Genomic DNA, 25,663 nt, shown 5'->3' with positions numbered 1-25,663 from the left:
TTTATAAACACATTTATAAACACATATACTCACTGTCAGGCAGTCTTCTTAGCCCAGGCATCAGAAGCCATGCAGCCCAGTAGCTGCTGACCTTGGGAAAGTACAGATAAGAGATCCCTATGCCTGTTGTACTGATGTCCCCTTCCTCAACATTTCTTATCAGTGCTCCCGGCTCAGCTGTGTACTGTGGATGATGTGTACTGTTAAACATATTTTTATTATGCTGTACACTGTGCAGCATAGTCAGTATATAATGGTGGACATCCTCCATCCTCCACTGTTTTTCTGTGGTCAGGCCCCCTGACAGTGCAGGCCCCATATCAGCTGTTTTGGCTGCTATCCCTGTAGTTACGAACCTGGAAACAGCTGGGCTCTGCCTATGGTTATGGTCATCAGTCCCTTTAAATTGTTGCAACTTTTTCAAGAAGAAACTTTTCCAAAGCTCTCTTTTTTAATCGATAAACTCGTTGTCTGTTCCTTTGACATTCAATGGCACTAATGACACACGAGCATTACACTATGACACACTACACCATTCGCTCATCCCTACCTTATAGCGATACATCTAATAGAATGGGGCGTTACAGAAATAGAGCTGTACATTATTATGACAGTAGCATGTTATCTGTCAGAGTTGCATTTCCTGACTTGGCGAAAAAAAAAATTCCAATGTTATGTAAAAAGAAATCAATTTATTGTTTCACAGTACACAATAAAGTGACATTGTTTTCTAAAAAGTATTTTAGCAGCATAAAGAAAAATAAAACATATCCCCCCAAATCACATAAATTTGACATACGGTATATATTTACAAAAGCATCTGCTATGTATCTGTTTGCAGACTGGCAAGTTTATCAATCCTCATCCAATCCTGGTTTTACGATGGAAAGCAAGTGGTGAGCTCACCGATACCACTATTGAGACTATAAGCCATATAAATCCATGTAAAAAACATATAAGATAAGGAAAAAAAAACAAAAAAACACAGCCGTGTCCATTTAGTGCACACAAGAGTCATGGGAAAACCTTGCCAACTGTAGACTAGTGCAAAACCCATTCACTGGATCACTTAAATTGATATATTAATCTCCTTAAAACTTTGTGAGGTAAAATTGTATTAGCTTTCGGCTTTTTAAAAACCATATTAAAAAAAAAAAAAAAGTTGGGCAAAACATAACATTTTGTATGCAATAACTCCAAGCCCCAAAATTTACCACTGCTACCTTGCTTGGTATTGTGTTATTCCGAGATGCTATCTCTCGTTTTGGCAGTCATGCGGTCCGAATTTTTTATGTCATTGGTTGGTACACTTCAATAGCACAGTGTTTGTGGTAATATATGTAAAAGATTTTGGATCGCTTTAACACCAAGAAGAAACTTGAGCAGATATATACGCTTAAAAGGCCCCCTGCACCAATGCATGCTCAGTCCATGTGTGCTGGTGAGATCTAATGGAACAGGCACAGTGCAGTGGATGGGAGTCCTTGCATCATTGTGAAATATGATGCAATGAGCCCCTGTCTGCTGACAGAACAGCAATCCTGACACAGTAATAGCACTGATTTGACTAGTACACGGACAGAGCGAGTGCAGAGGTTAAGTTAATAAGGAGGCTTGGGAATACAGCATACATTCACGTAGAAAGAAGATTTTCAAAATCAATATTTTTATAAAATTATTTCATGTCTGTCTAGAACTTTATAGTAACAACCAACGCTAGGAAAAGTTGGCAGCAAGTAACACAGTACCCGCTGTAGTTGGGCACTTTCAGTATATATATATGTCTGCTTCTGTTGTTCTGCTCCATCTATGATCAAAAATAAGAAAATAACAAAACTAATAGAAATGTAAAAAATACAGAAAATTAGTAGCCCCCAAGAGAACGTTCTGAATTTGTAGGAATCTGTTGGGTTTTTTGTTGAGATGTTTGTTTTTTTTTACAAGAGCAAAAGGTCCAGTCACATAGTGTCTTCAGTGGATGTTCCAGCACAGATGTGAAAATAGACTTTCAACTAAAACCATTTTTTTTACACTAAAACACCAATGTTACTAGTGATTAGTCCATAAACGGCTTTCTTAAAATTTTGGTTAGAGATATACTTCATTATTATGTCTTTTTTATGAGATCACTGTTTATTCTCTTCCATGGTTGTAATAGTAGTGATGCATCTTGTCTGGACTGTTCTTTAAAGAAATGGCAAAATACTGGAGCTATTCAAGTGCAACTTCAAAGTTCGCTAGTATTCCTCAATGGTCTCATTCATATAAGTGACATAGAACAAGAAGATTTGCTCTCTGGTTCCCCATGATGTTTAGACTTCTTTAATAGAAGCAGGTTTAACCCCTGGTCCAATGTTCAACCAAATCTAAGGAAACGGTTTCAAAGTTCATGGTTTCTTTCTGGGAAGAAAAGCTGGCGACATCTCCGCACCGTGTCCTCTGGTGATTCAACCGTATGTCCAACTGTCCTTGGGTCTGCATAGATCTCATAGTCATTACCACCCTGTAAAGTAAATCATTGTTCAGTAACCATGATAAAGACCCAATAACTTACTATGTACTACAACTATTTGAACTTGATTTATTAAAAGATTATGGGAATATTGATATTCCTGAAGTTGAATACAAATGAGTTGAATCTCACCGGTGAAGTCTCATTGCCAAAGAAGTGAATCCTTAGAAATCGTTCCTCTTCCAGAACATCCAGACAGTACCTTTTGTCCCAGCCTTCTGGAAAAATGTCAAAGCTGATCATCCCTCCTAGGAAAAAATAATAATATGTTAATGAAAAGGGAATGTATAAATGGTAAAGCATATCTTGAAGCTTTATTTTTCGGAATAGGAGATATATTTTGGTTTTGATATATTGATAATACAATAAATGACAGCGTCATCTTAAAATGTAACTATATCTATTAAGATGGGGGCATTTATCACACATTTTATTCCAGCATCTGGTGAAAAATTAATGATTAAAGTCACAAATGTTGGCTCATAGGTTTATTGATAGTATCTGGTTGCTGTGGATCCTAGTTTATGGAAACTTTTGGAACAAGTAGAGCAAAATTAACCCCTTAACGACTTGGCCTTTTTTAGTTTTTTCACTTCCATTTTTCACACCCCACCTTCAAAAATCTATAACTTTTTTATTTTTCCACATAAAGAGCTCTGTTATGGCTTATTTTCTGCGTAACAAATTGCACTTCGTAGTGACGGTATTTAATGTTCCATGGCGCGTACTGGGAAGCGGGAAAAAAATTCCAAATGCAGTGAAAATGGTGAAAAAACACATTTGCGACGTTTTCTTGTGGGCTTGGATTTTACAGCTTTCACTGTGTGCCCCAAATGACAGGTCTACTTTATTCATTGGGTTGCTACGATCACAGGGATACCACATTTGTACAGGTTTTATAATGTTTTCATACATTTAAAAAAATTAAAACCTCCTGTACAAATATTTTTTTTTTGATTTTGTCATCTTCTGGCGCTAATAACTTTTTCATACTTTGGTGTACGAAGCTGTGGGTGGTGTCATTTTTTGCGACTTTTTCATTGCTATCATTGTTAGGACTGTGCTACCTTTTGATCACTTTTTATTCATTTTTTTATATTTTCCAAAATGGCAAAAAAATGTCATTTTTGACTTTGGACGCTATTTTCCGTTACGGGGTTAAACGCAGTGAAAAACCGTTATTATATTTTGATAGATCGGACATTTTCGGACGCGGTGATACCTAATGTGTTTATGATTTTTACTGTTTATTAATATTAATATCAGTTCTAGGGAAAGGGGGGTGATTTGAATTTTTAGGTTTTTTTAATATAATTTTTTTTTTTAAACTTTTTTTTACTTTTACTTTAACTATTTTTCAGACTCCCTAGGGTACTTTAACCCTAGGTTGTCTGATCGATCCTACCATATACTGCCATACTGCAATATGGCAGTATATGGGGATTTTACTCCTCATTCATTACAATGTGCTGATAGCACATTGTAATGAATAGGTTAAAACGAGACAGCTTCGGGCCTTCGTGAGGCCCGATGCTGTCATGGCAACGGATCACCGCTCCCCGTGACGTCATCGGGGAGCGAAGATCCGCGCCAAGATGGCGGCGCCCATGCGGCGCCATCTTTTTGAAGCCTCCGGCAGCATTGCCGGAGGTGATCGCGGTGAAAGCACCCGCGATCGGTGCTAGCACCGATCGCGGGTGTTACCGGTAAGCCTTTGCTGCAATATGCAGCAAAGACTTACCGGCTATGGAGAGGGCTCGGCCCGCGAGCCCTCTCCATGCACCGGGACCCGGCGCGCGCCGTACTAGTACGGCGCGCGTCGGGAAGGGGTTAAAATGTACATTAATTTCAATGGCTGTTGAAAGTGTTAGGCCCCTTCCACTCTTGCGTTGCAGATCACGTCAGAGTCTGATCAGGGTGCGATCAAGGTTTGGTTAGTGAAAAACGCACATTTTGCATCAGAGTGCAATCAGTTTTCAGTCAGAGTTTGTTCAGTGTCTCAGTTTTTTACGCGCGTTTTCAATGCAATTTCAATGCAATTTCAATGGGTTTTTCACGAGCAGATAATGCGCGTGAAATGAACTCAGGACTGAGCTCTATCTTTTCTATGGCAATTGATGCGTGAAAAACGCATTGCACTTGCAAGTGTCTCAGAGTGCAATGCATTTTTGATGCGTCTCCATAGACTTGTATGGTGCGTTTTTCACGCGCGTGACTTGCAAAAGTAGAGCATGTCGAGATTTAAATGCGCATTTAAAAAAACGTGCGTGTGTGCGTGAAAAAAAATGCAAGTCTGAAAAGACCCATTGATTACAATGGGTCAGAGTGCAATGCAAGTTCTGCACGTCAAAAGCACACGCAGAAAACGCGCATGAAAAACGCAAGTGTGAAAGGGGCCTTAGTGCTCACGTAGTTTGGCTTCTGTTATTTAAGTTGAAAATTGGACAGGAGCTACAGGGATGTTCTTTCCATCTCAAATAATGGAAGCATAAAAGACACGTGCAAATGGGCATTTTAATGGATCAGTCAAACTTTCGTTATTATCGCGTTAGTGATGGAAGTTAATAATGGAGGTCCAAATGAATGTGTGAACTAGTCCTAAGCCACTGTCACATATCTGATGTGCAAAATACACATAAAGAGCTCAAAAATCACTCCAAAAATTGTAGACAAAGACTTGCCTAATGGTACCTCAGAGTAAACTTTAAACATTCTGACTATTTGCATACTAATATAACAAAAAGCTGGGAAATATATTACAGATAGAAGCTATGTTTTAGGTCCCTTTCATGCGGATGTTCAGGAATGGATGCCCAGCCGCACAATTTGCAGCTTGATATCTGTCACCATAGACACCTATGGCGTGTGTCACCATACTGTACCATCGCAAAGTAAGAGATAGAGCATGATTTATCTTTTCCCACAAGTATGGCCGAGCACCATGCTCCTCTATGAAGTACTGGGTGTAGCATACATTTGTGTTAAAGGAGCCTTACATGTATGTATCCCCTATGAGAAATAACGCCCATTGTGGTGGTTTATGATTTTTAGTGTGTCTGGTTGCCCCATCTCTCTCATCATGCTTTCTCTTTACTTCAATGGAAAGAGGAAGCCGTGTCACATTCGTGTCTAGACAGCATTGGATCTTTTAAGTCAAAGACACTATTTGATCCAGGTGTCTGCAAAATTACACCTTCATGGAAAACTGACAATGATGCAATTCTGGGTTATTACATTTTCTTTCACTTTGTAGCGTTTTGTGCACGGAGAATAATCATTACGTCTTGGAAATATACTAATTGTACAGCATTGGACAATGATTACTTATGTCCCAAAATGCCAGATCCTTTACACTAATAGAAAGTGTCCCTAAAAGTTTGACAAGTTTATGACCTGCCGACTCGGAACTCCTGAGACCTCGCTGTAGCTTCTTGTTGTTTTCCTGTGCATGGCGGTGGAGTGTAGTGGAAGAGACTGTGTTTTATGTCTCGTGAGCCTAAATATTTGACATACATATTGTTGTATTCTCAGGTATTTCATGTATTTTGTTTCTAAGCTTTTAGTACATAATACAGGGTATAATGTACTTTCTTCTAATGGAAATGACTGACTAATGTCTTTTGTTCACTTGTTCATTGAAACATTTTATAAAAAGGTGTAATTCTGCTGACATTTGCTTGGGACTTTTAAAAGATCTGTGACCAAGGCTACTTATAGAACCTCTAACACATAAAAAGACAACGGGACAGATTTATCCATCTGTTTAGGACAGAATTCATTCATAATTTATAGTGTAACAGTCTTACAGATTCTTTTTGCCCCATTCCTTTTTGGAAAACAGAAATAAGGAGTCAACATAACATAAAAATAAGAAAGAATAATGGGGCAGATTTATCAAGCAGTCTGAAAGTCAGAATATTTCCAGTTGCCCATGGCAACCAATCACAGCTCCCCTTTAAAATATTCATGAGCACTGGTGAAATGAAAGCTGAGCTGTGATTGGTTGCCATGGGCAACTGGAAATATTCTGACTTTCAGACTGCTTGATAAATCTGCCCCAATGTGTTCTACTACAGAATAAAGAGAAACGTTCAAAATCACCTCTAGTAAATCGTAAGCCTTTTCCTGCAAATTCTTTCTGTAGAGCAGCCACAAACGTCTCCCTGATTCTTTCTTTCTGCAAAGTCAATAAATCAATAATTAGAGACCATGTGCGTTGCCACTGACAGGGTTAAGCTGCTTGTATTTTTATAATCTTCTACTAATAACTAGTAAGGAGCACTTTGAACCAGTTGTGTTTAAAACTCAGCATCTAAAAACCCCACTGTGATGATAGAATTTTTTTTTCTTTTTTTATTACTATCAATACCTACACAAACATTAAAGATTTAATGTAATGTCAAATAATTATGGATGGTCTAAAGTTGAAGTGATTTAATGTAAATTTTATTATATAAATGTACCATCACCAATGTAAAGGCCAGGTTCTGAACAGGCAATAAACAGTAAGATTGGATTGACACCAGTGGGAAAGCAATATCAATCCAGGTTTAAAACACTCTGTGACTATGGGGATATTAATAACATAATGTAAAAAATGCAAAGTATTCCAAAACTAAAGAAAAAGACAGTGTGATTATGTAGTTTCATAACATACTTTATCCAGTTCAGAGAATTCTATCCTTTCCTCCGGACTGCAGCTTCGGCCAATGGGTGAAATATTGAGCATTCCATTGCGAAATTCAATGAATGTTCCCCTGTAGATTGACAAAGCATAAATCTAAGATATACTTTATTTAGAATAGCTGCCAACAAATTACCCCTAATGTAAAAGCCGTCACATGCTCTCAGCAATATCTCATATACAGCACAGGTGGCTGCCGGGATATTCATTTATTACAGACAGTGTAGACAAGCACACTATGAAATAAATAGCAATATATCTTTCATTCACTACTCTATGACTGATACATGACATCATGCTATTAATCACATTCGTTAATTACCGTTTCTTGGGCAGCTTCAGCAAAGCAATGTAGCTGAGACAGAAATTAATGAGATCTTGTAGCAATTCCTCTCCAAGGTGATTTTGGATGGCCTAGAAAAAACATAAAGTTTGCTCATCAAACGCCGACCTATATTTGTCAATAGTGTAGTTTTTATGACATAATTAGTAGAACAGAAACAGGAACAAAATACACTTATACGATTGAATATTTAAAGTTAGGACAGCTAAACTGATGCCACACAGCTACACTAAATGCAAAACTTCCCCCCTCAGTCAGCTCCCTTTATTTATGACCCCCTCTCCTCACAGTCTGCCCCCCCCACCATATTTGCCGCCCCAATCACAGTCACCCTCCCTTTCCTCATAGTCACTCCTCTTCATGCCCCCCCCACCTCTCCTTACAGTCAGCCTCTCCCTTTCCTAATAGTGAGCAGCCCTATGATCTTCTACAGGCTGCTGTCTGTACAATGCATTTTTCATATGATGAGATTACTGCTGATCCTTAACCCTGGAAGATATAGAAAATGTATTTTTGTATAGATTCATCTGCTATATTCTTCCCAGGTGGCAGGACCTGAATGATGTCATGTCAGGTCCTACAGGCAAATATTTTTCATCATGTTTCTGCCACCCATGGTGCTTCAGTAACAGCTCTCAAGATGCCGTTCTGAGTTATCCAGGAGAGTGCACTGCCTGAGGCAAGTATCTCAGCTTGCCTCATTACAGGTGTGCCCCTGACCATGTCAGGCAAACCAGCTAGTTATGTAATTTGTATTGGTATCCTCTGAAAAATAGTTATTATGTGGTTGCTGTCTACAACAGATTTAATAAATATATACACACAGAGGTAATTTCAGGCTAAATAATTATTATTGTAAGACTACCTGACGTGAAAGGAGTCGGCCATCTTTGTACTGAACAGTTCCATTCTCAGCGAACACATAATCAAATTTCTGAATTACTGTATGGGGAGACAAAAGGAGCAAATCATAACCATTATAAGTACTATAATGATGTGGTTGTACATATAAACATCTTCTATATGGATACATTATCTTGTTTACATTGTTCACTGTATACAGTAATCTTTTTACCATGCATTCACAGTTTTACACACATTACAATAAGCTTACAAACACATTACTTTCATTATCTTATACCAGTAATGAGTTACAATTATATCTGTGACTTGACAATTCTACTGGTAGGTACTGAAAACCCAGTTGTATGCTTGTTGACAAGTACAACTTGCTGATATAACCATTTTTTCTATATCAGATCACTAGTGTCTTGTGTTAAGATAACATTTTCAACAATTCAAATCAGCAGAATAAGCTGCAAGCATATTTTGGAGTCTACCAGGTCAAAAACCTCACAAAGGAAAAAAAACTCTGATAAATGAGGTCTATATATTTTCTATAGAATGAATTAGTTAAAAACTGGCATATTGTACACTGAGGCATAGATTTGATTGGAGAAGCCAAATTTGTGAAAATGGATGAAACTAGGACTGTCCTCAGATTTTTCTATGTGGGCTATTATACCCGCTGGAATAAAAAATTACATGTGAATTTACTTATTCAGTTTAATGTAAGTTTTCAGTAAGGCTGGGTTTTGTGCCATACGTTGTAAGGACACGTCAGGAAGATTTCGACATGTCCACATAACATATGGCACAGACGTATCAGACTGTAAGCTTATAGAGTAGGATACTGGGGATCCCCCCTGAATGCCATGAACGGGGTGTTTCCCCAGTGATGTCACTGTCCTAATATGGACAATGACATCACCGGGTCCTCCATCCTGCAGCGCTTGGTGGGGCTGTGGGGAGAGAATCAATATGCTGTAGCCGCTCCCCATATCAATCTATTGCGTCTGCTGAGAGCATACGTTGCATACAGCTTGCTACGTCTTTTCATCCTTTTTGGGGTACGGGAGGAATAGTAGTCAGACGGAGGAAACAACTATGCCTCTGTCTGCCACTATTTGTCAATGTATACGCTAAGGGTATACATCGGGTGCAACATGATGTGAACGCAGCCCAAGTTATAAACATGCCTAGGAAAAAAGTATAGTACCGTATTTTTCGGCCTATAAGGCGTACTGGAGTATAAGGCGCACCTCTAATAAATGCCTGCTAAGACATCTAGGTTCATATAGAAGGCGCACTGGAGTATAAGGCGCAGGATCAAATGCAGTACCTAAAAATGACCAGCAGGTGGCAGACCTGTGCACAGTTCAAGCCAGCTACACTTCCCGGGAAACTTGTCTTCAGCGTGTCAGAGAGCTCCGATCTCAGAGGTATGGGCTGCTGGGGGTTAATGCAGGGTGATGCAGCAGGGGTTAAGCGGTCTCCCTCTGCTCCCTCTCCTTCCCTCCTCAGCCAGGGTGTTATTCCTGTGTGGTTCCCTGTGGCTCCTTCTCTTTCCCCTGTTACAGGGGTTTCAGATATGTGGGATTGTTACTGATGATGATGATAATTGGCTCATGGTCGTATGGCAGCTCCTGTCTCTCCGTGCTAGGGGAGGGCAGGATGGGCACAATGTTAGTTGTGGTGCCAGGGCACTTCAGGAGCTAGGGACCCTGTATACTGTGTGGGAAGGTGCAGGAAATTTCTGGGGATGGAGCTATTAAACACTGGTAAATGTACAGTACATCTTGTCTGTAGTACATTTCTGTATAAGTTCATATATAAGGCGCACCTTTGATTTCTGAGAAAATTAAAGGATTTTTGGTGTGCCTTATAGGCCGAAAAATACGGTATCAGACACAGGAATTATTATAGGAATCGCAACAATCTGATATCAAATTTATTAATTTTGCGTGATATTTTAGGCAGAATAAACTTGATATGCAAGGCTTTCCATAGCAGTTGATGCAAATCATAAATCCTGTGCATCCTCAGACTGTCTCATCTATGTTTCATTATGTTTTTTATGATTTGGGTCCAATTGTAAGAAGAATTTTGTCTAAAAGGAACATTTTTGTACACCAAAATTTACATTTATAATGTGTATGTTATCTTATTAACTTGGTTTCTGTTTCCTTACAGCAATATCATGCTTTAACACATCTACAAAGGAGGCTGTTGAAAGTTCATCCCAAAAAAAATCTATTTCACTCATCAGAAAAGGGTTGCTTCTGGTTTCCTCATTAAAATGAATCACGATTCATGTTCTGCAGAACTGTCTGCAAAAAAATCTTTGTTTCTAGGTAACTACAATACAGTACAACTAGTGGATGGTATATAGATGGTAAAATGCTATAGCCTATGGCACAGATCAAGGGGTGTAACAAAAGGCATAGCCAGTGGCGTAACTAGGAGAGACAGGGCCCCCTAGCAGGCTACTGTATGGGGCCCCCCTTCCCACTTAAAAAATATAAATATTAGTATATTCACACATGCGAGTTACAATCACATATAAATACACTCATGTGCATATACACATACATACAGTGCCATATGCAACATACAGTGTATACAGACACCATATACACATCACAGATACTGCATATATACATCACAGTATATGTTATATACATATTATGCTGGACATGTGCAGTACAATATAGATATAATGGTGCACATCCTCCATTCTTTAATGAGTCAGGTCGGATGATGGGGGCCCTTGACACTGTGGGCCCCATAGCGGCTGCTATGGCTGCTACCACTGTAGTTACGCCCCTGGGTGTAGCAACCATTTGGGGCCCTCAGTGTCAGGGGGACCGTGTATTGGATGTCTATTGGACTGTGTACATGCAGTATATGTGTGTGGTGTGTATATACTGTGGTGTGTGTATATGTGTGTCTGTATGTGGTTTTACATGTATGTGTGTGCATATGTGATGTGTATAAGCTAGATGTTTATATATGGTACTGTATGTATGTGTGCATATACAATGTGTGATTGTAACTCACATGTGTGAGAATACAAATATGTACATTTTGTAAGAGGGAAGGGGGGCCTCATTCAGATGTCTGCTCTCCTAGATGTGTCCCTGCACAGATGTAACAATTGTGTATAAGCGGTAATGCTATATTACCATCATCTCCATCTCCAAGCTGCTCTGCAATCTTTGAATAATCGGATCCACCCACCACACCAATCTTTACTCTTTGCCGGAGATCCTTTAAAAACAGGTCCACTTCAGGGTCCACTTTCTGTTAAAGAAAGTACATAACAGGTGAATTAAAGTTTTGTAATTTAGAAGTTGACGTACAGATCTAATGTTAACATTTGGATCATAGTATCATAGTTTATAAGGTAGAAAAAAGACACATGTCCATCAAGTTCAACCAAGGAAGGGAAGAGATTGGATGAGGAAGGGATTTAGGGGAAACAATTCTATATAACATAACATACGTTACATTTGTGCTTAGTGCATCAGCACATAATAGTGCCCCCGCCCCCCTGTCTGTCTTAAAAAGCCAACTCGGAATCCAAACCCTATTGAATTGCTGTAACATACCAAAAAATAGTTGAAAACACATTGCAACCCATATCTATTTTGTATGTGTATGAGTATGCATTTGCTATTTAACATTAACATCTTTATTATGTTTATTGGTATTATTGGCGTCTGTAATGAGAGCGACTACAATAAAAATCAAGCATGATAAACCAAGGGCACTTAATCAGATTACTTAGATCCAGACACAGCGGGGGTCATTTACTAAGGGCCCGATTCGCGTTTTCCCGACGTGTTACCCGAATATTTCCGATTTGCGCCGATTTTCCCTGTATTGCCCCGGGATTTTGGCGCACGCGATCGGATTGTGGCGCATCGGCGCTGGCATGCACGCGACGGAAATCGGGGGGCGCGGCCGAACGAAAACCCGGCAGATTCGGAAAAACCGCCGCATTTAAAAACAACGTGAAGGGAGTTGAGCGCCAGCTATCCTGAGGGAAACTTCGGAGGGAACCAGCTACTAGATGGTTCGATTAGTCTTTTGCCCCTATACCCAGGTCGGACGACCGATTTGCACGTCAGGACCGCTGCGGACCTCCACCAGAGTTTCCTCCGGCTTCGCCCTGCCCAGGCATAGTTCACCATCTTTCGGGTCCTATCGCGCGCGCTCTTGCTCCACCTCCCCGACGGAGCGGGCGAGACGGGCCGGTGGTGCGCCCGACGGTGACCGGGTCGCGGGCGGCGGGATCACACCTCGGCCAGGGACAAGCCCGGTCCTTCACTTTCATTGCGCCACAGGGTTTCGTTCGAGCCCTTGGACTCGCGCGCGCGTTAGACTCCTTGGTCCGTTTAAAAACAAAAAATTGGTTGCACAGGCCATACTCACATGCACCACGATGAAGACGATGAACTCCGGGGCACCTCGGCAGACTTCGGCGCAGCAGTGACACCTGGTGGACATCGGGCGCAGGACCTTCATGAATCGCCGGAAGATCCGAACGCTCGTCGGAGAAGCCGCCGCTGGAACGCGAATGGACCGGGTAAGTAAATGTTCCCCAGTGACTGTGGCAATCTTCTTCTACTTGCTATCCATTTCCTCTTTCCTTCTAAAATCAACAATTACAATTATGCTAATGAGTTCAAAGGGCTCTGGGGCATACTTCATGGGCTGTTATAGTGTGCAAACAGCACAAAACTGATCCAATGTGAGATTACAGCAGGCAGAAAGAGGGGGAGGATTGCTTAAGAAGCAAGGGGGGTGAGACCTGCACAGTGTGATAGCCTGTGAAGCAGAGAGCATGTAGATGCTCTGTTTTTGGCCAGCAGACAGGGACTCCTTGTATCATATATCATTATGATGCAAAGACTCCCATCTACTGCATTGTGCTCTGCCTGTGGGATCCAACCAGCACACAGGCTCTGTTTCTACGGACCAAGCAGTGTCATGTGCAGGAGGCCTATAAAACATAAACGTAAACTCTATGCAGATAAAGTTGCTGAGTGAAAAGGCTTTGATAGTAGTTAATGATTTCGTAGGATTGTTTATTTTAAATGAAATTTTTTTTATTCATGGCCCAGAGGTTTAAGTGCACTGACCTCATGTGGTCTCATTACATGTGCAGCGAGTCAGTATTCACGTCAGACCTACAAACTTGGAGTCGTCCTACAATGCAATGTTCTGCTTCTATTTAAGTACATGAATATCTATCGTCATGAATGTGAAGAGTTTCTCAGAAATGTCCAGCAGTTAATGATGCATTAATTCTTTATTCTTTGGCACATTTAATGTCTATATCAACCATGTATTTAAACCTGAACTTTAAAATCAAGGAATTCTTTCATTGAAAAAGAAAAGTATCTATTTTGGAATGCGAATAAAGTATATGTAGCGAGAGGTCTTGTAGAGTCACACTTTCTACCATTGTAGAGTATATTTGGCCGGTATTTAGAGTATATTTGGCTGGTATGCAAGAAATAGACAGAAGGGGTAATGTGTTTGGCACACTGGCAGCCCTCCAGGAATAAAGAGAATTCAGCAACCAGTATAACAATTCTTTTTATTCTTATATTGGCAAATCAGTGCTGGTCTTAAAGGAAATCTACCATCAAAATCCATCATGATAAACCAGGGACACCAGGCACTGTGACTGTGATCTTCTTTATATTTGTTATCCATGGCCTCCTTCCTTCTAAAATCAGCCACTCTGTGCTGAAGCTTCACAGGCTGTTATACTTTCTCCCCCTTTCCCAGCAGCAGATTTGGGAATACAGTGGGAAGTGCTCCTGTATAGTGTAGCAACCTTTGAAACTGCAGTAAGGAAGGGCTCTGGTAACATATTTAGCTAGTGGATTTTAGAAGGAAGGAGGCCATGGATAACAAATAGAACAAAATAGTCATAGATCCAGGCACTGTATTTGGTTAAGCGTCCCTGGTTTATTATTTTGATGGCAGATTTCCTTTAACCTCTTAACGCTCAGCGTCCGATATATCGGACGCTGAGCTCAGTGACTTAGCGCTCAGCGTCCGATATATCGGACGCTGAGCTGATGCCGGTTCAGCTCAAGATCTGAGCCGAACCGGCATCGGGAAAGACGGGGTGCCGGCTGTGACTGATAGCCGGCACCCCAGTGTAACACCCGCGATCGGAGTTGTCTCCGATCGCGGGTGCTTAACCCGTTAAATGCCGCGGTCAGCGCGACCGCGGCATCTAACATGTATCTGGGGGATCTTTCCCCCACGATCGGCCCCCCCGAACCGTTTTCGGGGTGCGCCGATCGTTGCTATAGTAACTCTGGGGTCCGATCTGGACCCCAGAGTTACCTGCAAGAATTGCCAGTAAGATGGCGTCTGTGACGTCATCTTACTGGCACAGTGCCAGCCTATGCAAGTGCATAGGCTGACACTGATAATACTCTGCAATACATGAGTATTGCAGAATATTATCATGAAGAAGCAATCAGATTATTGCTTCTTCATGTCCCATGGTATAAAAGTGAAAAAGTAAAAAAAAAAGTTATTCAATAAAAAAATAAAGTCATAAATCACTAAAAATGCCCCAAACCCCCAAAACATATAAAGAGACATATAACTCAAAAAAAAAGTCTAAATCATAAGACAAACCCCACATATATAGTATCACCGCGTCCGTAACAACCCGTAGAATAAAAGTAAATCATTATTGAACCCGCACGATAAACGCCGTAAAAAAAACCTGTTATAAACCCTCCAAAAATTATGATTTTTACCTTTTCAATCCCACAAAAAATGCTATAAAATGTGATCAAAAAACCATATGTACTGCGACATGAAACTGGTGCAAAGTACAACATGTCCCGCAAAAAACAAGCCATCAACCAGCTCCGTAGCCAAAAAAGTAACAAAGTTATGCCACTTGGAAGACGGCAATACATAAATGATAGATTTTTCCCCACATTAGGGTTTTGTTTGACAAATTTAGTAAAACGTAAGAAAATATATTCATGTCTGGTATCCCCGTAATCGTATCAACCCATAGAATAAAGATAACATGATTATTAGTCTATACGGTGAACACCAAAAAAAAAAGAAGTAAAAAATCCAGTACAGAATTGATGCTTTTCTACTCCTGTCCTCAAAAAAAGTTCCTAAATTTTCAACAATAGGTGATACAAACCCCAAAATGGTAACATTGGAAAAAGCATCTCGTCCCGCAAAAAAAATGGCATCACATGGCCCCAATAACGAAAAAGCGAAAATTTTATAGCCTTCAAAAGGGGCCAATGAGGAAACTAAAATCCTGGCAGCTGCAGCGCCCTCCTTCCCTTCTGCGCCTCGCTGTGCCCCCATAAAACAAGTCACAGCCACATGTGGGGGGTCTTTGTACTCAGGAGAAATTGCAGAACAAATTGTATGGTGGGTTTTCTCTTTTTATCTTTTGGAAATGTGTAAATTTTAGGGCTAAATGAACGTATAAGGGAACAATATGACCATTCTAAATTTCACCTCCATTTTGATTCAATTACTATGAAGATCTCAAGGGGTTAACAATCTTCGTAAAAGCTGTTTCTGATAGCTTGAGGGGTGCAGATTTGAAAATGGGTTGGTTATATAGGGGGTTTTGATGCTAAATATGTAAAATTTCATTCCAAACTGTATTTATCCCCAAAATAGTCAATTCTGAAAATCCGGAAAAGCGATAATCTATTTGTAAGCCGCGTGACATCAAAATAAATTATCCAGACATTTCAGAAATTATGAAAATGTAAAGTAGACAAATGGGAAATGTTATTCAGCAACTTATTTAGGTGGTAAATCGATCTGCCTGAAAACGCAATGATTTTGAATTTCGAAAATGGCAAATTTTTCCAAAAATTTATCATATTTTCTTTTTTTTTGTAAATAAACGCAAAACTTATCTGCCAAAATTTACCACTAAAATGAAGTACAACATGTGGGGAAAAAACAATCTCAGAATCGCTTTGATAAGTAACAGTGTTCAAAAGTTATAACCGTATAAAGCGACGCAGGTCAGAATCCAAAAAATCGGGCTGAGCCTTAAGCTACAAAATGGCTGCGTCCTTAAGGGGTTAACATGGCTAATGGTAAACACAGTAGGTATAACGGAGAAATGCTGCTGTTCGAAAAGGTGCTCCAGAATTTAACATACAGTACATTTATTTAATTGAAAAAAAAAAAAGATTTTAATTTTTAACATTTTGTACATATACAATAAACAGTTTAACCAACAAGAACACTAGCCGTCACTTATTTTCCCCACATTACAGAAGAATAATATGACAATTACAAGAAGTAGACAGAATGATATAATGCCCATAAAAATGTGTGTGGTACATAATACACGCTACAAAAAGAAGAGCAGAGACTAGTAACCAGTCCACTTGATGGAAGAAACTTAACCCTGACAATAGAGAATCATACATTCACACACGCACACCAATGCCCTCGTTCTCCTCTAGTATGGGAGTAGACGAAAACTATAGAGAATTATAGAGCAGTATGGGGATTAATACACCACCAAAACCAGATACACTCAAATTTCTGGGGGCACTTCCTATTAACGTACACTGAACAGTAATGGGGGATAACACTATTAATGAGCAATATCCACCTCTTCAGCGAGGGAGGATCTCGGTCCTTCCATGTCATCAACACCACTTTCCGGGCATAATATAAGGCAAACCTATAAAAGATTTTATCGTAGTGGCCATTGATAACCTCATTCATAACCCCAAGTAGACAGTACATTTATATCATAACTACCTTATATACTCGAGTATAAGCCTAGTTTTTCAGCACAAAATTTGTGCTCAAAAACCCTAACTCGGCTTATACTCGAGTCAACTAAAAAAATAAAGACAAAACTCACCTTTCTGATGTCACCCGTAGGTCCTCTTCTGTCTGAGACAGTCTGAGACAGAAGAGGACCTATGGGGGACGTCGGAAAGATGATTACAGTGTTATTTTTTTTTTCCTACTACAGGGGTTGGGCAGGCTCTATGCTACAGGGGCTGGCAGACTATATACTGGGAGGCTGTAACCAATGCATTTCCCACCCTCGGCTTATACTCGAGTCAATAGGTTTTCCCAGTTTTTTGTGTTGAAATTAGGGGTCTCGGCTTATACTTGGGTCGGCTTATACTCGAGTATATACGGTATATGTCAGGGAACATGAAAAACCCTAATACAAATAAGTAGGGGAGAAGTCAAGCCTTTTATCATATTAGGTTGAAAAAAGACGTTCAAGTCCAACTTATACTATTCACCTAACTATTGTCAATGCTCTTTAGCCCATTACAAGATTATCTTAGAAAATATCATTTGATAGACTTGTTTTGACTGTGCTTCTCTAGTTAATGACAGCTATGGCATGTATGCAATGTAGGTGTGCAGTCACATATGACATCATCAGAGCATTACCACCAGCCATATGTATGGTTAAAATGTTAGAATTACCAACTTACATCTGTATACACAGTAAACATGTACACACCAGGACCAAGCATGGAGACTACGCCTTTACCAGAAGAATAACAATAACAAAGTAATGACTAGTCCAAAGGTTGGGTGTTGCTACGATCGAGATAAGCAGAATTGTCTTAGTCACTGCAACTTTTCAGTTTACAGATCAATGAAGAAGCTGCCAAAATGTGCTGTTGCTCATGTTCTATACAATGTCGCGGTTTATCAGCAATACAAATTAGATTTTTGATGTAAAAAGTTGCTTTTTGAAGCATATCGAACATTTACACTGACACCTCAGCCAGTGTCTGTCTTGTCGCTTGCAAGACGGAATGTACAGAAATGAGTGAAAAGCAGATTAGTGAAGAAAGCTATGGTGGGAGCCAAATTAAGCAAATCGAGGAAGCACACAAATGGCAAAGTTTATTGTATTCATTTCTACTATTATTATTGTTTTCGTTTGAATTTATGCAAAGTTTGTTGAAAAGTTAGTGACTTTATAATTAGTTTTTTCCAGTTATCCTGGAAAATCCTTTGGGGATTGGTTGGGGGGTAACCAATAACATAAATGTGTACTTAATAACTGGCTGAAGCTGCAAGCTGGAGACCAGGATACTACTTCCGGTTGTAGGCTTGTGCAGTTTTCCTGGTTTCCCATTACTGGTTAGAACTGCTGGGGGTAACAGTGCTCACTTTGGCCAATTAGTGGTCTCTACGGTGCTTGGAAAACCCCTTTAATGTTAGTGACCCAATGGACAAGTGTTTAGTCACCAATAATTTGGCAGCAGCTATCCCATGCAATTTACAGGAGGGCAAATCCCATCCTTATGCAGCAATTCTTTTTGTTTCACCATGTATGACATTGGCCATAGTCTGCAGAAAAATTAATTGAAGCTCCAATTAAACATTTCTGTGATGCATGCTCGATGAACATGCTAAGGCAGTGATGGCGAACCTGTTAGCGACCGAGTGCCCAAACTGCAACCCCAAACCCTCATTTATCGCGAGGTGCCAACCAAAGCAGTAACTTGCTGCCTGTTCTTCAACAATGTTCAATCATACTGGCCTCCTGAGGACAGCAACACAGTAGAAAGAAGGAGGGAAAATTTGCGTCATTGTAGCTTCTTTCCAGTGTCCCTGTGTACACAGAGAATCATGGGGCCAGCAGGAGGTCCTTCAGAGATAAACCGGCCCTGTCCACACATTCTCCCTCTTCCTACATTCCCAAGAAGCCAAGTAAGTCACTTTAAAATATGACTGAAAGCAGCATCTTTGCTTCCAAGTTGCTTGGAACTGCAGGAAAATTCTTTGAGTCCTGTCTGGTGTGCTGGGGCGATGGCTTGGGTGCCCACAGAAAGAGCTAGGAGTGCCGCCTCTGGCACCCGTGCCATAGGTTCGCCACCACTGTGCTAAGGGTTTATATCAGCGGCAGTATATCACAGATAATCCTAGTATTATTATGGGCTTTTTTTTGTTAAAGGGTGGTGTTATAAAAAAAGTTTTTGACTTAAAGGGAACCTACCACCACAAATCTACCTATAAAGGTAGATCGGGTGGTAGGTGGATCAATGGGACGTGAGGATAGCCCTTTTAAGGGCTAATCCTCACGTCCCCGCACTTTTTTGGTAACTTTTATTAGACTAGTATGCAAATTTTCTTATGCGGCTACTGGGGCGTGGAGTAGCCGCATCTGAGGCTACATGGCGCGGCTACTCCACGTCCCGGTAGCCTATTTTCCCCTCCTACTCACCATCTTTGGCGCGCAGCTCCTCGTAGCTGCACGCCCTTGCCGGCGATCCTGCCATCTGAGCATGCGCAGAACAGCAGGCCCGCACCTGCGCGGTCACTGCTCCGAAGCTGGGGCTGCACAGGCGCGGGCCTGCTGTTCTGCGCAGGCGCAGACTGCAGGATCGCCGGAAGATGGTGAGTAGGAGGGGAAAAGAGGCTACCGGGGCATGGAGAAGCCACGCCATGTAGCATCAGATGCGGCTACTCCACGCCCCAGTAGCCGCATAAGAAAATTTGCATACTAGTCTAATAAAAGTTACAAAAAAAGTGCGGAGACGTGAGGATTAGCCCTTAAAAGGGCTATCCTCACGTCCCATTGAACCACCTACCACCCGAACTACCTTTATAGGTACATTTGTGGTGGTAGGTTCCCTTTAAAGGGGTTTTCACACAAAGCAAAGTAAGGCCCTAACTTGCTGATCAGTAGGGGTCTCAGTGCTGAGACCCCCACAGATTGCGAAAACGTGGAGCTAAGCAACTTCCGTCAGCTCCATAGAGATTAATGGAGCAGAACGGACATGCGCGGCCATCTGCTCCATTAGTCCGACGGAGCAGCGAGGGGTCTAGCACTGAGACCCCCACTGATCAGCAAGTTAGGCCCTATCCACAAACTTTAGCTTATAAATGAATCCCTATACTTTCTATTTATGTGTCCCAAAGTGTGAAAATCATTTACAGCAGGTCTATGGTTTACCAAATCCTGGAGGTCTCAAAAGACTCACTACAATCCATACCATCTGTTTTATATTTGCAGAACTGTGCTGTCAGTGTTAAATAAGCCCTAAAATCTCTAGTCTTGTTTTCATAGACCTTAATGGACAAATTTTGAAAAATGCACCCCCCTTGACATTTATTCTGAGTATATATCACACTCGCAATCTTTAGAAAAAGAAACAAAAAAGCTTGTAATTTAGACTGACAATTGCAGCAATGTCTTCTGTGATGACTTATCCCATTTTTTTAGAAGAGTGAATATAATGTTAGTTTGAAAAAGGAAATAAAAATGGTGAAAGTCACTCTTCTTCATATTTTATATGTCAAAAAACAGGATGTGCAAAAAAGATATGCAACACCCTCGCCGATGTAAGGCAGAGGAGTGGTTGCGAATACGTCCCACCATGTAGCTTGCAGCCTGTGTAGGGTCTGATCAGCCTCACAGCATGTCACTACATAACACTAGATAACACAGATGAGCACTGCAGTGGGAGATCCTGCCTGGCAAGGCAGGAGTTAAGTGTTTTGTGTGATGTCATATGTGTCAGCCAATCACATGTGTTACACTCTGTTTCTGTGAGCTGAGATGTAATTGGAGGAGTAGCCACCACCTGACCAGTGGGAGTAACAAAACCCCTGGTCAGGAAACTTCTAGAAGCAGAAGAAGACTGGAAGGAATCCAGTGAAGCTCAGTTCAGCTAAGCAAGTCTGTGCAGCCAGCACACCAGACAAGAGCAGGTGAGCCTAGCCCCTGCCTGCGTGTAGTGAGTTAGTGAGTGAGGAAAGGGGTATCATCCTACCTTTAAGGGTGATACCTGAAGCAATCCAGGATAAAGCTGAAGCATCCTTCCAGGACACAGCTATCTTCCAGCCTGCCCTTTGCATCCAGGCTGATGATCTACATCCTGTGGCTCCCTCCAACTACATCTCCAGCATTCCACCATCCTGTTAAGGCACGTTGCTAATGTTCCTGTCGGTTCCAATAAAGAACTGTAAGTTATTTTTGTTCAACGTCTGCCTCCATCTGGTCCCTGCTACTACGGCTGTCACCATCCCAGGCACCCCTATCCACTACACTGGGACTCATACTCCAGACCCCAAATGGTTGCCCCAGGGAGATCCGCTATAGCAGCCTCTCTCTCATCATTTCCTGCCAACACCACCCTGCTGGAGAGCTGCCAGGCTGTAGGACAGCCCCCCGGTTCCCTATACCAAGCACCGTGACACTAACGTGCCTAGGCCGCAACCGCCAGCCACTCAGGTACTGCAGGCCCCGGCTGACTCCAGGCCCCAAGAAAAGGCTAGGCCCCGGTGGGGGATGTTGCAGATACACAAGAAAAAAAAACAATAGCACCACTTAATTGGATTGCTCATTTTATTGTAGACTTTATGTGTGTCCTCTGCTAGGGGCAGCCATGCACAATATCATATTGTCATTACATATAAAAACCTGTCAGCCGTGATAGGAAATGATTTGATACAACTGTATTCTCTGCTTAATGATGCCGCCTATTATGCGATCAATGGCCATGTCTACAGATTATGAGCCGGTGATTAGGTTGAACATGCACAGCAGGTAGGAATGGTAAAAGCAGTCTTCATGGAAATAGTTTTTATATTGGCATTCCGCTGTGCCATTTCCAAGACAAATTCCATTATCTTTGTTACATTTCTCACTATAATACAAAGATTCTTTAAAGGGAACCTGTCATCAAGGAGGTTATTTTTACCTGAAGACAGGTTCTAATCGCCAATGGCTAAAAAAGGCTTAAAAAAGAAAATGTTAGCAATGTGAATAAATCCAGTGCTTTTTAATTGATCCATTTAGATTTTCCTGCCACCAACATGTGGTAAGTCCTGGGGTGGTTGGGGAGACAGTTCAAACAGCAGTTGTAAAAAAAAAAAAAAAAAAATCCTAAAGACAGGTTCCCTTTAACATTGCAGTCTAGGTATTTTGAGTTGCACTATAAGGATGGCTCACATTCAGTTAAGTACCAAAATCTAGTTTTCCACAAAAAGTCAAGTCTAATTTCAGAAAGGAGTCACAAGGAGCATTTCTTATTCGAGTAAGACACAGTAACCTGACCAACGTCTCCAGCAGCTCACTCATTCCCCCATCCTTTCAGCCGTAGTTTAAACAGATGTGTCTAAAAGCACAGGGGCGTAACTACAGGGGTAGCAGCCATAGCAATGCCCCAGCATCTGGGGTATTGGGTGTGAATATGTTTTATGTGTATATTTGTGATGTGTATCTGCTTTAAATATGTATACATATGCTATCTGTATATGCTGTATGTCTGTGTATATGATTCACATGGTGTATGTGGTACTGTATGTATGTGTATAAGCTGTATGTATGCAATATGGTGTGTATATACTGTATGTATATTCAAGTGGGGTCTCATTCAGAAGTCCACTACGGGGCCCTGCCTCTCCTAGTTAAACCACTGTAAAAGCAGGTACAGTTAGGTCTAGAAATTTTAACATTGACACAAGTTTGAACATGTCCTTATAGTGTTGATTCTCTACTTTGAGTTGTGGGTCAAAGGTCTTCTCATGAAAGAAAATTCTCAAATTTCAATTCCCTAGTGATGTTAACACAATAAAGATAATTTTTAACCATTTACATTAGTAACCCTTACTTTACTCAGTGATGGTCAGCGCAAAATTCCAGGGTGTGGGTGGGGACTCTCTTAGCAGACACATTACGATCCATCTAGTTCTGTGAGCTGACAATGTGGTTAGATTATCAGGGTACAAGGTTTATATACACTTTCATTTTGCTACTGAATGTTGTACTAGTATCTGACACAAAGAGAGAGACATCTCTGCTATTCCACAACATATCTGTATTCCACACTATATCTGCAGTGCCTTCCTCCCCAGATAAAGAACTTATCTGCCTGTAGCCTTACACTCCTCACGCTACTGCTGGCAGGAAGTCAGTGTCTGTTTATCAGTGTGAGCTCCATCCTGGAATGAAGGGGGGAGGGCTAGAGGCAGAGAGAAATCTCAGTTCCATGACTGTCAGACAGGAAAGAAAGTAGGCTTCCCCGAAGTCAGAAGATACAGGGTTGTGTCTAGGGGCAACTGAAACTGAAACTGAGCAGGACTGAGAGAGACAGGTTGGACTTATATCTGTGAAATGCTGTATTTTTGTTAATAACATTGAATTAGAGAATGTGTTATTTTTTTTATCCTGAGTACATTATGGGAATACCCCCTTTAAACCTTCTGCATGTAAAATGTCTGCAAATGTTCTGGTATTTGCATGCAGAAGCATTATTAGGTTGATAAAAAAGGATAAATCAACTAGAAAGGAAATGTTAGGAGTGATAAAATCAAGAGATTGAAACAGTCTGCCACAAAAGGAGTACATAGAGGAGCTCAGGGACTCAAAAAGGCCTGGACTTTCACAGAAGACACCTGAGGTGGATGCTTGCAGAATCTTTTCTGTGATTCAAGAAAACCCCTTTACATCACCAACCAGGTGAAGAACACTCTACGGGGAAATTTAGGAACAGGCTAACACCAGGACATAATAGACATAGATAGACAAGATAAACAAGAAAGAAACTAAAATCAGGAAATTTGCTCAGGCAGCTCCTCTTTGGAGCAGCTGCTTTATATAGGTTTTAGGAGATAGCCACTACATATCAGATATACAGTACTGTAGCTATTAAATATCAGAAAACAGGAATTGTAAAAACTGCACTTCACAATGCCAAGAAAGCTTCTTCCTTCCGTGAAGATTCATCACAAGAAAAGGAAGTTACATTGAGCAATCAATGACAAGACTCTCAGGTGTTTTCCCACTATAGGAGACATGTCTATTATAGAGGTATCTACAAACATAGATCTGAGCTACTGTATCTAAGCTCCCATTACAAAGGAATCTACCACACATTGAGCTGAAGCCCTGCATCTTTACTCCTATGTTAAAAAGTTGTATGGTAACATATAGTTGTATCTCTCTGGTTGTGGTAGGGCAAAATATTTCTTGTGGCTTGTTCTCCTAAAGACCCGGACAATGAACCTTGCTTCTAGTGCCAGGCACTGATGGGCATGAAGAGAAATTGGGCAAAGGTCCCAAGCCACACATTGCACCAGAGCCTTTGTTTTGTCACTTTCCTAGCTGTACCTGGATTAGGACAGATAAGGTATTAGGTATTCTTTAGTTCTTTTAAAACGATATTAGTAACTCATTATTTTGTAACGCCTCTACTGCAATAATTGCAGCACGTCTGCCACATCTTTGAACTGCAAAGGCTGGAAACTATGTGGTAAACCAATAGAAAAAAATGACATGTTGCTGGCTGATAACTCATAGTGAGATTTAGCCACTCACGGATGAGATTTAGTAAAGTCTTATCGCCTATACAGGTGGTCCCCTACTTAAGGACACCTGATTTACAGACGACCCCTAGTTAAAGACAGACCCCTCTGCCCACTGTGACCTCTGTTGAAGCTCTCTGGATGCTTTACTATAGTCCCAGACTATACAGACTATACAATTGTCTGTACAATTATAAAATATACAGTTTTGACTTGCATACAAATTCAACTTAAGAACCTATCTTGTACGTAACCCAGAGACTGCCTGTATTGGTACTCTGTAGTCGGAACTTCACTAGTATGAGCATTCATATAACAGCTACAGGTTCCAGCTGACTACGTCTCATCACTAGGTCTCTGACAGCTTCCAAGATCAAAGTCACGTTACAAGTTCAAGTTTTTATAACTGCAGAATGGACTCACAAACACTAAACTTTCCACCTTATTACAACTGTTTGAATGGGGCCTGAAATTAAAGACATACTTATTACATTAAAGTTTTAGAACACAAGTATTACGCAGGGAATTGTTTCATTTTGTGTAGACTGTCTCAATAACGCAGATTGTTGCGATTGCATTTTATCATCTTGCCGTCATAACTTCTATCTGTGCCAATATTTTTGGGATATTTAATCACGGTCTGGCGGAAGAAGTTTATCTTAGAGATATCCATTAGAATTCTTATAATTAGAGGTCTTATAATATAGTTATGCATGCAATATTTCATTTTTGCAGCACTTACCTTTCGTGCAGGGGTTAACGTCCCATCCACATCAAAAAGGCACAGAATGTCCCTCTGCTTTTTGCTCCTTGTATCTGCCATCGCCTCTCCATCTGCAGGGGCCTGCCGCTGGAGCAATGAATGGAAGTAGGGAGGGCGTGTTGGAGGCTGGTTCAGGAGGATGGGAGGTGTGGTAGTCATACTGGCCAATTATCT

The 25,663-nt window shown here is 40.9% G+C and overlaps 1 protein-coding gene across 2 annotated transcripts; it reads right to left on the bottom strand.

The window, feature by feature from the left end:
- Nucleotides 1–672: 672 nt before the first annotated feature.
- PMM1 (phosphomannomutase 1) lies at nucleotides 673–25,663 on the bottom strand. 2 transcript variants are annotated; one of them, XM_072127178.1, is made up of 9 exons: nucleotides 25,469–25,574; nucleotides 21,192–21,361; nucleotides 11,565–11,682; nucleotides 8,405–8,481; nucleotides 7,519–7,610; nucleotides 7,170–7,269; nucleotides 6,614–6,689; nucleotides 2,645–2,760; nucleotides 673–2,503 (listed from the first exon to the last, which is right to left on the bottom strand). In XM_072127178.1, the coding sequence occupies exons 2-9, from the start codon at nucleotides 21,234–21,236 to the stop codon at nucleotides 2,381–2,383; spliced, it is 747 nt and encodes a 248-aa protein (XP_071983279.1). In that variant the 5' UTR covers nucleotides 21,237–21,361; nucleotides 25,469–25,574; the 3' UTR covers nucleotides 673–2,380. The 2 variants fall into 2 exon arrangements, with proteins under 2 accessions (XP_071983279.1, XP_071983278.1); XM_072127177.1 differs by lacking the exon at nucleotides 21,192–21,361 and having other exon boundaries at nucleotides 25,469–25,663.

Source organism: Engystomops pustulosus, chromosome 10 (genome assembly GCF_040894005.1).
Source record: "Engystomops pustulosus chromosome 10, aEngPut4.maternal, whole genome shotgun sequence".
Classification (NCBI taxonomy): domain Eukaryota; kingdom Metazoa; phylum Chordata; class Amphibia; order Anura; family Leptodactylidae; genus Engystomops; species Engystomops pustulosus.
This window is presented reverse-complemented; position numbering and strand designations above follow the sequence as displayed.

Excerpts from the sequence above, each read along its gene's own strand:
- PMM1 (XM_072127177.1), bottom strand. The coding sequence starts at position 25,648 with ATGACTACCACACCTCCCATCCTCCTGAACCAGCCTCCAACACGCCCT. Across the intron at positions 8,482-11,564 it reads GCTTGGAGATGGAGATGATG|TAATTCAGAAATTTGATTAT; the intron begins GTAATATAGCAT and ends CTCCCCATACAG. Across the intron at positions 7,611-8,404 it reads GCCGACTCCTTTCACGTCAG|GCCATCCAAAATCACCTTGG; the intron begins GTAGTCTTACAA and ends TGTTTTTTCTAG.